General features: G+C 50.2%; 1 protein-coding gene across 1 annotated transcript in view; it reads right to left on the bottom strand.

Moving 5' to 3' along the window:
- Positions 1 to 555: 555 nt before the first annotated feature.
- Positions 556 to 12,272, bottom strand: part of FAM234B (family with sequence similarity 234 member B) — a 34,291-nt gene continuing 22,574 nt past the window's right edge. Inside the window, exons 6-13 of the mRNA XM_026502386.4 lie at positions 12,025 to 12,172; positions 11,541 to 11,682; positions 10,364 to 10,507; positions 10,111 to 10,192; positions 6,860 to 7,015; positions 5,418 to 5,535; positions 3,678 to 3,898; positions 556 to 3,083 (exon numbers count right to left, since the gene is read on the bottom strand). Of these exons, the coding sequence (XP_026358171.3) occupies positions 3,078 to 3,083; positions 3,678 to 3,898; positions 5,418 to 5,535; positions 6,860 to 7,015; positions 10,111 to 10,192; positions 10,364 to 10,507; positions 11,541 to 11,682; positions 12,025 to 12,172 (1,017 nt within the window). The 3' untranslated portion in view covers positions 556 to 3,077. The remainder of the gene's footprint in view (positions 3,084 to 3,677; positions 3,899 to 5,417; positions 5,536 to 6,859; positions 7,016 to 10,110; positions 10,193 to 10,363; positions 10,508 to 11,540; positions 11,683 to 12,024; positions 12,173 to 12,272) is intronic.

Raw genomic sequence — 12,272 nt, 5'->3', positions numbered from 1 at the left:
GTTATGTGCCAGGTTCTGGGCTCTGCAGCGGAGATGAAAAGAGAAGTAAAATCCAGTTCCTGCCCTTCAGGGGTTAACCAACCCGTCTGGTCCTCTGGGATCTGGAGGAATGCAGGTGGGCAACTCGGTAGTTGTCCATGGTGGCTCAGCCTTCCATGTTGCACTTGAATTTTCCTGGAAGGCACAGAATGGGAGACAGAGGCCCTCCTGGGAGAGTGGACATGTGGGACAGATGTCCTCCACACTGCCTGTTACAGTGCCCTGCACCCACATAGTAGGGACCCAGTAGAAGTTTAAATACTAACCTGGAAGCCACCAGGAGGCTAGTATACATGAGAAGGCCCCCACAGCATGCAGGGACAGGTCCGCTTCCAGAAATGGTCCACTGAAGTTATTCGTAGGGGATTTATGGTAAGGGGCACTTCCCTGATGAACAAGGTCACAGCATACACTCCTCTCTGGAACTCCAACTCACCCACCCACTTGTCCTTCCTCTTTGCCGTAAGGGACAACAAACCATCATGATGGCTGAGATGAATGAGAATGACACAAGTGTGTTTCCTATACATTGTATTTATTTGTTCTGCAACAATTCACATTTTAAATAGTGCTTCCTGACATTATACCAGCTGGCTCTTCTGTAGTATGGGCAATAAAAGTAGCCATTCACATTCAAGGGGGTTGGTATCAGCATACCCGACTGGGAGGGGGAGGAGAGAGCATCTGGGGGCTGGGGGGGACGCTGTCTAGGGTGGAAGGGCCTGTAAGGATAGTGAGGAGGAGAGCTTGGGAGAAGGAAGATCCTTGTACCCGCACAAGTCACAGCTATCCCTAAGTGGCAGTCACGCTGGCCTTGCTGGGGTGGGGGAAGGAAGGAGCTCTTCCTATCTTAGATGTCTGCTTGGATGGATGTGTAGGGACAAGGAGAAGGAAGTGTAGGGACACACCTGACAGACTAGCACCCACGCTGGTCAGATGAAGCTTCTGCAATCCTTGGCCACCATTCTAACCCTCTGCCCTGGCTGCAGGAGGAAGGGGAAAACTACAGCCTGTCCTGTGTCTAGCAAAAATGGATTCAAACTTAACCAGAGTCAAAACAATCTATGCTAAGTTAGTTTGTAAACACACCGGGAAGAATTTAAGAATTGATGCTCTTCTAGCTTCCTCTTATTTCTGGGACTCACCCGGCATAAACACCATCTTCTACCCAAAGGATCCCACCCCCCAGATCGGGCCCTCAGTAAACAACTTTGCATTTTACTCCTCTACCTAAAGTGGCTTTCCCAGAAAGCCTCGACATGCTGAAGAACGAGGGCGAGGCGCAGCTGGCTCAGCCCGGGCCGCAGGACCACAGGTCAAGTTGTAGCTATTCAGTCAACTATGAATTAGTCCTTAGAATCCTCTACCGGACCAAACAAGATCCTAGGCTCTTCTACCCAAGCAGATTCAAACTCTAGAAGTGAATCTAGAATCATCCCTATCCTCTTGGATATCCTCTAACTGTTCCCCCAAGTTTACAAAAAGCTGGACCCACACATGCTTCCCAAAGTGTTGAAACCAAATTTGCTTTCAGGGCCTTAAGGGCAAGGGGGTGCCTAGAAATCTGGCAGGCCAATCTGCTATTGCTACCAATCTCCTGTTATGTCATAATGCCTACCATTGGGCAAGTAATACACATCCCTTCAAATCCGGGATCCCTAAATTTCTGTAATCTCTAAATTTTTCTGGACTCCCTCTATTAATACAAGCTAAAAAGATACAGGCCCAAGTAAAGACAGAACCTGAGTTGCACTCGGGTATGACCTATCAAAATTATTCAAGAAGAAAAGCAGTTCTCCACTGGCTAACGTGGGACTTTCTGCTATATAAACAATGACCTAGAAGTTTAGGAGAGAACTTAATAGAAGTAACATATTTATGGAAGAAGGGAGAAGTAGCACGGTAGATAATTCTAAAGAACTTAAGCAATTATAAAAGTTAGAGTATTTACATAGGCAATTTCTCCAAATACAGCGCTTCAAAGGCTCTGCAAGGAAGGAAATGGTTGCATACGGGACTCGAGGAGCAAGAATAAAAATCCAGAAACAGCTTTGCTCTCATGCAAGCAAAGCAAAAATCTGACTAAAAGAGGGCAAATGAGAGGCAGTACAGAGGACAGCTCATAGGAGATGCTAAGAGAGCAGAGTGGAGATGAGGCAGGGATAAGGCTACCTGCCTGAATAGTTCCTGACTTCACAGACCTAGGGCAATACACACACACGAGCACTTCCGAAGTGACTGCAGGGAAAAGGTCACGATGGGCAGGCCAATCAGGACCACACAAGAGCACAGGGACCGTGTCAGAGGCTGCCCACAGACTCTGCTGCTCTTGCTCCCCTTCCGAGAGGAATGTGGTGGTGGGGACGATCACCACGTGTGTAGAGATGGAAAGGTTGTGAGGCGGGAGGCTATGGAAGATAAAAGATGAAAATAAATGTGCAGATCGTTCCCTCAGCCTCCCACTGTCCGTGTGTCTCCCTGGCGCTAGGATGGCGAAGAAGCCAAGGTACAGGTGGTGAGAGAACACGGAGGGAAAGGATGAGCGGCCCTGATCAGAGGCAGGGCACCTGGAAGTCTCAAGACGACCAGACAAACCAGGTGTATTTCGGAAGGACAAGAAACTGGGTCCCTGGAGCTTAGAACAGATCTAGAAACGATTTCTTCACAATACCAATACGTACATACATGTGGCATAACGCAAAACAACATGTTCCAGGGAAGAACCTCACCGGAATTTCCCAGCAGCAGTTCATAAATTAGACACACAAAAAATAAACCGTAAGATTCACATTTCCAAACTATCCATGGAGTGCCTAGAGGGCGTTAATGCAGGGACTGAAAAGGTAGCTCAGATCCCCAGCCAAGTGGATCGTGCCGTCATCAGAGAACTCCAACGCACACTCCAAAGTGCAACAATCACGCAGAGGTGGTGACATGAGGTTGAGGTCTTCCTTCTCTCCAAAGAACTGACTTGACGCTGCCGGGAGAGAGACAGTATCGCTCTGTTCGCTTCTTCTGAAACGGAAGATTCCATCGGACTATATCTAGGGGAAAGAGTACAGGTATCAGCGACTTTCACTTTTTTCATGACAGAGAAATGGAGGAAACCCAAAGGTCAGGCTATTTCTCTACTCTTCTGTCCTTTGATCTAGCCCTGATTGCTCGTAAGTCCTTCCAGAAAGATCCAGAGACTGTTTTTCTCCATGATAAACTCTTGAACATTGAACTAGACCACACAGTATTTGAGGGCTGCGAGGTTAGCGTTTTGAGCAAGATCGTTCTTTGGAGTATGTAACTGCCCCACGCTGTGTGATGTTAGCATCACTAGCCCCTACCCAGAAAACACCAGTCCTATCCACACCCCTCAGTCACTGAGACAACAGACACCAGGACCCCACATTTCCAAGTGTCCCCTAAGGGGGATGGTGCCATTCCCAGCTAAAAACAACTGAGTACCATTTCTGAATGGTCATCAAGCACCCTAAGAAAACAGTGCCGCTCTCGAACAACTGGTTCTTGACACCTAGCTAACCAAGAAGGCTCCCCCCCCCCTACTTTCTAGGGAACAAAGTTGGAGTTGGTAGCATTTGCCCCAAACCCTTAGGAGTAATCAAACATATCTTTCAGAAGAGATTCACCTGGTGGGGAGGATCAACAAACTTTATCCTAGAGAGGAATCTTCGCAGCTCCCCGCGGCCAATTTTGGGGGCGGTGTCCTCGAGTTGGACCACCTGGCCTTCCATCAGCGCCCACCGTAGACTAAGCTTGCTGACCACCAGGGGTGCTGGATGGCCTTCGGAGCTTGGCCCTGTTGTCCTGGTAACATAAAAGGCATCTTTCCAGAGGTCGTTAATTCCAACTGAGGAAGGACAAAAACAAGAGCAATTAACGAGGACAGAAAACTCCTGTTAACAGGACACTGGCTTGACTCAGCAACTAGATTCATTCATTCATTTACTCCCTCATTCATTCATGCACGAAGTTCACTGAGCACATAAACACACGGCACCACAGGAGCGCACAGTGGGCAATGACAGGGGCCGGCAAAACAGCACATTCCTCTCGCTCTTTGGACCTTTCCTTTTCTGAAGCTGTTTCTGAGAAAGCCCCAAATCAGGAAATGAGGATATGCCAACAGTGCTGACAATTTGGCAGAATGTGAGCACAGCAGACCAGACTTCTGAGAATTCCCAGACTGTCGGCACAGTCACAGAAGCTACCTGCCTCGCCAGTGCTTGTTTTGTCTTATCCTTAAAACAGGTGTTGTACTACAAAGGGTCTCGATTCCTAATTACCACTATTTAACGCTCCCTGAGTAATAATTTATGCTAGTACTGAGAAACAAGTCATCTAGGTCCAACCACAGGATTCTGCAGGATGACGCCTCCCCCACCCCGCCACCCACACGAAGCCAGGGGGCAGGGGTTCTTGCAAATTCCAGATGAGCCCTTCTTCCCAATGTATCCCAACTAATTGAGAGTCACAAGCACCAGCTTTAAGTTGAAGGCAAATGAGTTCGTACATCGTACATCGAGAGCAAGCCTTTGAATGGAAAAGTGGCCCATCTGGTCTTCCTCCCCTCGCATCCCTCCCAGCAAGAACTGCAGACTCCTTCAGGCCAGAGTGAGGCAAAGGATCTCTGAGGAGGAGACCGTCAGACGCTTCCAGACCAGGAGGCAGCGCTGGCTGAGTTTCCAGAGCTTTGACTGCCTGGATGACAGGTCTCTAATATTTGACCCAAATTTTGCTATGCCGTGTTATTTACATACATACATAAAGGTGAAGGCTGCTTCCAAAAGGTTAATAGGGTAATGAGTGGTCAGATTCCGTGCGATCTTTCTTTTTCCTGACTTTTCTCTTGGCAGCGACTTCTACGCACTAGGCATGCATACTCGTACTAGCCAGAAGAAAGTCTCCACCGATCCTACACCGGTGTCCTGGAGACAACACGCTACGTCCATCATGTTCCTCACAGTTTATTCTACTTGTATTCTAGCCTTACTTGTATTCGTTCCCAGCACCCGGCACAGTGGCCGACACACAGATGTAGCTCAACGAACGTCTGCTGAACGAGTGGCTGCGTGAATCACGTCCACCTGAGAACCCTGTGAGACTGGGGCTGCACTTGCCCTCAGCTCTCAGCCTAAGAGGACTGGGTTCTCAGCCTGCGAGCCTGGCGCTCCTCCCAGAGGGAGCACTCTGGCAATGGCCCTGAGCACCAGGGATGCATGGGAGTGGCTCAACTGCCCCCCCCCATGTTGTCTGAAGGCACGCGTCCCTCCCTCCCTCGGTGAGACAATGGCATCCCCACACACACACAGCCAGCACACCTTCTCCCCTCGTCTGTGCACACGGCCCCCACTGTCACTGGGACTCACCCTCTGAAGCCGTCACTGTGCCCGTGGCATTGGTCAGATCCAGAAGAAGAGAGGGGAATGCTGGATGCAGGAGGTAAAGGTGGTGAAGGCTGGGTGGCCCAGTTCCTGGGATGACATCCTGCCAATGAGAAGCAAAAGGGAAGAACATAGGTAACTCTACATTCCCACATGTGACAGCCCTCCGGTGAAAGGGACAGAGGAGACCGCAGTGATTTCTCATTCCTCTCAGATGCTATGACCTGACCCCCAACAACAAGCATGTGTTTGAGAGAAACTCCCATATACGAGAAACATGTCAGAGAGCTCAAAACAGACTCATCACTAACTTCTTCAAACCAGTAGAACTAGAAAATGCATTCTCCCTTATGAGAAAACAAAGAATGGAAATGTGCATGCCCGGGGGGGACCCCAGCCTTCTGCCTGTGGCGGTGTTAGGACACTGGCTCATCTCTTGCAGCAGGTGGGGCATCGTGGAAGCAAAATGTACATACGAAAAGACATCTCCTCTCACCGGGTATTAAAGCCAATTGCAAGTATTTAGCTAAAATCACAAAAATCTTCTTAGGGGCGCCTGGGTGGCTCAGTCAGTTAAGGGTCTGCCTTCGGCTCAGGTCATGATCCCAGGGTCCTGGGATTGAGTCCCACATCAGGCTCCCTGCTTAGTGGGGAGCGTGCTTCTCCCTCTGCCTCTGTCTGCCACTCCCCCTTCTTGTGCTCTCTCTCTCTCTCTCTCTCTCTCTCTCGCTATCTCAAATAAATAAATAAATAAAATCTTAAAAAAAAAAAGGTATGTTTCATTGAACCAACTCAGGATGGATCTTATCAAAAACTCCCAAGCACCTAGTAGAGGTGGCAGCCTCATCAACCCCATTAAAATACTGCAGGATAGCATTTAAGACTTTCGAAACCCTGCCTTCTGGCATCAGACCTTCTCTCCTATAGCCCCCCCAGGTGAACCTCAATCTCCGCCTCGTCCATGTGCTCTCCAACTGCCTGGCCATCCCCGCCCCACACCGTTTCTGCAGACTCAGTTTATTCGCCTCGAAGCCCAGCCTCGCCCGCCATGAAAGCTCCTCTGCCCATTCCAGACCAGTCACAGTGCCTTCTCTTTGACTGTAGCACATGTGAAGCATCTGGAAATCCGGACCTAGCATCTTGAGAGGACTTATCCTCTATCTAGCCTCCCGCCGTCAGCAGCCGGTGGCCAGGGGCTGCGGGCAGCGTTCACAGCGCTCGGCTGAAAGGCAAGGCCAGGGCGAGCAGAGCTCAGGAAGAAGCAGGTTCCAGCCCTGCCCACTCGGGTGCTGCCGTGTTTGACCCCCACCCCCTGGGAAGCGTGGCTGCCCCACTAACCCTCCAGACCCAGTCAGCCCCGCAGAGCAGCTGTCATCTCCCCTAGGGACAAAAGGACCCCCGGCCCCACGCCCGCCAGGCTCACTCACAGAACTGGGAGATGCTGCTGACATCCCTTCAGCCCAGAAGAGGAAGACAGACTTCTGGTCTGAAGTAACTGCCGAGGTGGCTGGCGTCTCTTTCATGTGACAGGGAGCAGTGTAACTCCAGGAAATGGAGCCTGAGTCTCCATCCACCACCATCATCTGCAAAAGAGGAGACAGTGAGTACAGCCCACCTTCAGAAAGGCGGCAGGCTGGGGCACCTGGGTGGCTCGGTCAGTGCGGCAACCAACTCTTGATTTCAGCTCAGGTCGTGATCTCAGGGTTGCGAGATGGAGCCCCACGTCGGGCTCTGCACCGGGCACGGAGACTGCTCAAGCTTCGCTCTCCCTCTCCTTCTGCCCCTCCCCCCACTCCCTCTCTTAAAAATAAGGCAGCAGGCCAAGAAAACACACAAAAGAATGAAAACCCACATATATTAACAGGTTGAGCTTATTACATGTGAACAAACTTGGCGTTCAGAGAGCATTAAACAGCGACGAGGGACCAGACCTGGTTTTCTGCAGCCCTGGTCCCCATTTTGTAGAGTTTAAAGGTCTGCTGAATTCTCAGGTGGGAAGAGAACATGATAAATCATTCGATCCACCTCTTGTTCTGCAGAGGATAGAATGGCGGCTCGGGGACGGGCTGGAACTCAGGACTGTTCGGTGTCTGTGGCAGTCCTGGTGCAGAGAGCGCAGCCCTTTGGAGGGGAGGCGCTGTAACCAGATGCCCACAGCAGCGCCTCCTTCCCTCCCACGCCCGCAGCGCCCACGGAGGGGACAGTGACTGAGTGGACGCCTGTCCTAGGCGCCATGCTGCAAGCTCTATGGGTTCGACTCCTGGGTGTCACGCGTAGGTCCCTCACCCCCAGGCTGGCCTCAAATTCAAAAGAGCACATCGAGACAGGCAAACAAATGAGCCAAGAGAAAATACATTCCTCAGCTGCATCTCTTCACAGGATAATGAAGGGACCAAGCTCGTAATTCCTGGCCACACTTCTATCTCCTTTTCACCCCAAATACCTCGTACCTCACAGTTTTAGAGCCTCTCCTTGGCCCAAATCCACAAGAAACTCCCCACCCCCCTCCAGCCCCTGTCTTTATGGCCCCTTCACTCAGTCTCTGGTCTTCGCTAAGGGGAAGGACTGCACGCCTGTCAGCAACCACTTCCCTACTCTTCCAGCCCTCGGTCCGCCTTCTGTGGCCTGCTCAGACTCTGCCACACAAAAGGTCCTGGCGCCACCTGGAGGGACAGACTCCCCCCAGCCAGCAGTTCAAGATGCCCTTTGGTGGTTTGGGAGAAAAGTCTTGAGACACCACACTAAAAAACTGTATCCAGTCAAACACACATTATTTAACTGTCATGATAACCCCAGGAAGACAGGTGATACCATCACCCCCACTTTATAGACATAGAATCCACAGTTACGTGAGAGTATGTTATTTGCCCAAGGCCACCACTAAGTAGTGGAGCCAGGATTAAATTCCAGGTCCAAACCCGCAGCATCTCAGCTTTTTTTTTTTTTTTAAGATTTTATTTATTTATTTGAAAGAGACAGAGACAGCCAGCGAGAGAGGGAACACAAGCAGGGGGAGTGGGAGAGGAAGAAGCAGGCTCACAGCGGAGGAGCCTGACGTGGGGCTCGATCCCATAACGCCGGGATCACGCCCTGAGCCGAAGGCAGACGCTTACCCGCTGTGCCACCCAGGCGCCCCAGCATCTCAGCTCTTAATCAAGCTATGTATACCCTCTCCCTTAAACCTGCTGGGAATGCCAATGAAAATGGCAATCTCTACCTGAAATTCTTTCAAAACACAATCGGACATTGCATCTTTCCTGCACAGCACCGCTGGAAGACTCCCCCTGAAGTGATGCCTTTATCATCAGATCTGTCCTCCGCTCAGGACCAAATAACCCTACCGCCTCCCAATCGTCACCTAAATGCTGCAGCCCTGCTTTTCAGGGCCTTCCATCAGCTGAGCTCACTCGGATCTCTCTGGCGGAAATGCCCCTCAGCCTCTCTTTATATATGGATCCAGCAAACCACTTCTCTGCTTTCATGACGTGAACATCTAGCCCACAACCAGCATGAAGCACCTCTTGACTCCCTTCACTCTATCTGCTCCCCACGCCCCCGTGGCATTGTGCGGACCTCCATTACAGCACTCAGCACACGTGGGAGAGCTGTGAGCCTACAGGCACCCCAGTGACTACGAACGACACAAGACCGGGGGCTTGTCTTCATCATCGCTGTGTCTCCAAAGACCTTATCAGTGCATCTGCACGGAACTTGGCAGACATTAGAGGCGATGATTAAGTGTTAGGTTGGGTCCCAGGGAACAGTGTGCAATATATATATACATATTTTACAGTGAAGATAAACCAAAAAGCTAGGTTAATTATAAAAAAGAAATCTTAAAAACTCTAATTCTCCCTGTAATAAGAATGAAAACTGGGGGCGCCTGGGTGGCTCAGTCAGTTAAGCATCCAACTCTTGATTTCGGCTCAGGTCATGATCTCAGGGTGGTGAGACGGAGCCCCACATCGGCTCCTCGCTGGGTACGGAGTCTGCTTGAGATTCTCCCTCCCCCTCTCTGTCTGCCCCTCCCCATGCTCAGGTGTGTACGTCCATGCTCTCTCTCTCTCTCAAATAAATCTTTAAAAAAAAAAAAAAAAAGAATGAAAACTTCCTATCCAATCATATGTCTTCACAATATGCAACCTCACGTAAAATCAGAAGGATCTATTCAGTGTCCCTGGAACATGCACGACCTCTGGTGTCGGTGTTCTTGACCCGACAGGCCTTCCCATCCCCCTGCTCATATAAGTATAATTCAACTTTCAAGGTTCTGCTCATCATTTTTCCCTCCCTTACTAAGTCCTCCATAACAACCCAGCGACCCCAGATACCCCGCCTTCTCTGAAATCTTAGGAAGCTATGTACTGAAGTACGAAGTTTATTTACGCCTGTCTTTCCCCACCAAGAGACTTCAGAAGGTTCCTGCTGCCTAACTGTAAGTTAAGAATTCAGAAGAGGGAATTCACGTACAGCAAGGAGGTTAGCTGGGAAAGCTTCCGACGCTATAGATTTTAGCACTAAAGTGTGAGTCTTCATTTTATCCAACAGCTAGGCTTCGAGTTCTCTGAAGGAAGGGACCACATCTTAGGGTCTTACTTCTCACAGTGCCTAGCGTATGGCTGGACACAGGAAATGCACTTTATAGATGTTTTCATTGATTTCAGTCGCAGAGTTTTACCTTTTTCATCCCAACTCCATCCTGTATCTGGAGAAGGAAGTCTAAGGTCTGATCATCAGTAAAATACCCAGGCGTAGGCTGGCTGCAAAGGAGAACAAAGCCATCAGTAGTGAAGCCGCAGAAGAGGAAAACCAGGACTTCTTTCTCCCTCTTCTCCTGCACCACCCCCGATATCAAGCAATTGCTCTGGGCAATTTTTAAACGTGGGAAAGCAGATCAAAACAGCAACCCTTAGGAGGAGCCCAGGGCAAACCTGTGCAGGCCTTGCAGGCTCAGTGTCCAGGAAGGGGTAAGATTTTGCCCCCGAAGCAGGACGAGGCCTTGTCTGGTTGTCATCAGGAGGTTGCTGCAGTTGGAGTCAGGTGCCTCCACCATCTGCAGTAGCTCAACACCATCACTGAATTAAACAGGACCCAACAGTCAGTCTCCCGCTTGGATGAGATTCCGGACCCACAAACTGGGGCTCTTTCTCTCGGGGTACGTGTTTCTATATACTCCTGTGTTCACTTCCCACCATTATCTGATCGAGGGGGGCACTCTGTCATTCCAGTTGAGTTTCATTTTAGAAAGCAAGAATCCCTGGAAAATTCATGCAAGTTCAAAAGGAACTTCCAGGAGAAGGGCTGCGGAGCCAGATCTCTCACTTCGGATACTCTGGGCACAATAACAGAGCCAAGGATAATGGCAGGGAAGCGGAGGGAGACCTGGACAGGAGGCCTGAGACTGTCCCCAAGCTTGGACAGCAACTTGTGGTCTACACTGCATCGAATTATTTCTTTTTCTGGACAACTGGGACCATTCGATTTAACACCTGCCCAATTGACTGGAACAATGCGATACTGCCTGAGAAAATGCTAGAAAATGCTAGAAAATGATCTGACACATCTGATAGAAGAGAATGAAGACAATCACTACCCAGGCCTGGGGTTAAATGGGTAAAATCCACTGCATGGACAGGCGACATGTTTTTGATTAAAAAATAAACAAGAATAAAAGATAAGAGTTCATGGCTGCTAGCCTTGCTCCTGCCAAAATGATTCTTCAACTAAGAGAAAAACAGAAAAAGAGTAGGGCAGATACTTCAGCCCAGTTTTACAAGCAGGTTTTTTACATAAATCTCTCTCCCTGCCTGAAGGTCTCCCCATCTCAGCCTGCCCCGCTCTGACTCAGAACACTCAACAAATAGCCTTCTTTGCAGTCTGTGTGCAGAGCGACCACAAATCATGATCACCAGCACAGCTTTCAGCACGCTATGTCACCAAGAAAAGAACGTCTCTACCTCACCAGATCGGAAGATGGTATATTAAGGCTGGCACTGTCTCCCCCCAAACCTCAGCCCCCTTATTCACCGGCCCGAGCAAACGTGGAGACTCCACGGCTCGTGAGATCTCAGGAGACTCAACTGTGACAAGGTCAGACACCTGCCCTACCTGTAAATGTCAATGAGCTCGGACAGGTTGATGGATCTTCGCTTCTCCCATTCTGGCTCTTCTATCTGCAGAGAAGGTGGTAAGCTGTCTCGATTTTGGGCCTGAACAAAAATGTCCCGCAGGGCGACAGCTTGGATATTTCCTAGCACCACAGGAAGAACCAACACTGAGAAGCTGAATTTACTAGAACTCTCCCAGGGTGAGGATCTGAGCGAGAGACACAGAGCCTGATCAGATGGGTCTCACAGGGTCCGCCCAGACCGGTCCAACACGGAGTAGGGAAGGGATGGAGCAGACACCGGACAAAGAGACTTCTCTTTGGAGAAGGCAGCCGGGGAAAGCAGAGTTAATAACCGGCAATGGTGGGGGGAGAGTGCCAGGCCCTGGGGACAGGAGGTGGCGAAAGGGCTGGTATCAGCAATTAAAAGGAGGCCTACCACACACACAGATGGGGAACAGCAGCAAGACTAGCTTTGCTTCTTACCAAAGCCAAACAGGATGTAGACAGCCCCATTTGTGGTGACATAAACCTGAGGGCCAATCAGATTCCCCACTCCCACGATGCTGTACTTCACGGGCCGGCCCACTGGACTCCCTGTCCGGCCGGACACCAGCAGAAAGCACAGATCTGGCTGAAGAAGGGAAAAAATGGAGTCAGTAGATGCCGTGTCGTTTCCTAACCAAGCAGTTTCTCCAGAAGTCGCTACTTTCTCATTAGCTAAGGGTTCAGAA

This window comes from Ursus arctos, unplaced genomic scaffold (genome assembly GCF_023065955.2).
Source record: "Ursus arctos isolate Adak ecotype North America unplaced genomic scaffold, UrsArc2.0 scaffold_26, whole genome shotgun sequence".
Taxonomy (NCBI): domain Eukaryota; kingdom Metazoa; phylum Chordata; class Mammalia; order Carnivora; family Ursidae; genus Ursus; species Ursus arctos.
The sequence above is the reverse complement of the archived record's forward strand: the minus strand, read 5'-3'. Positions and strand labels throughout refer to the sequence as shown.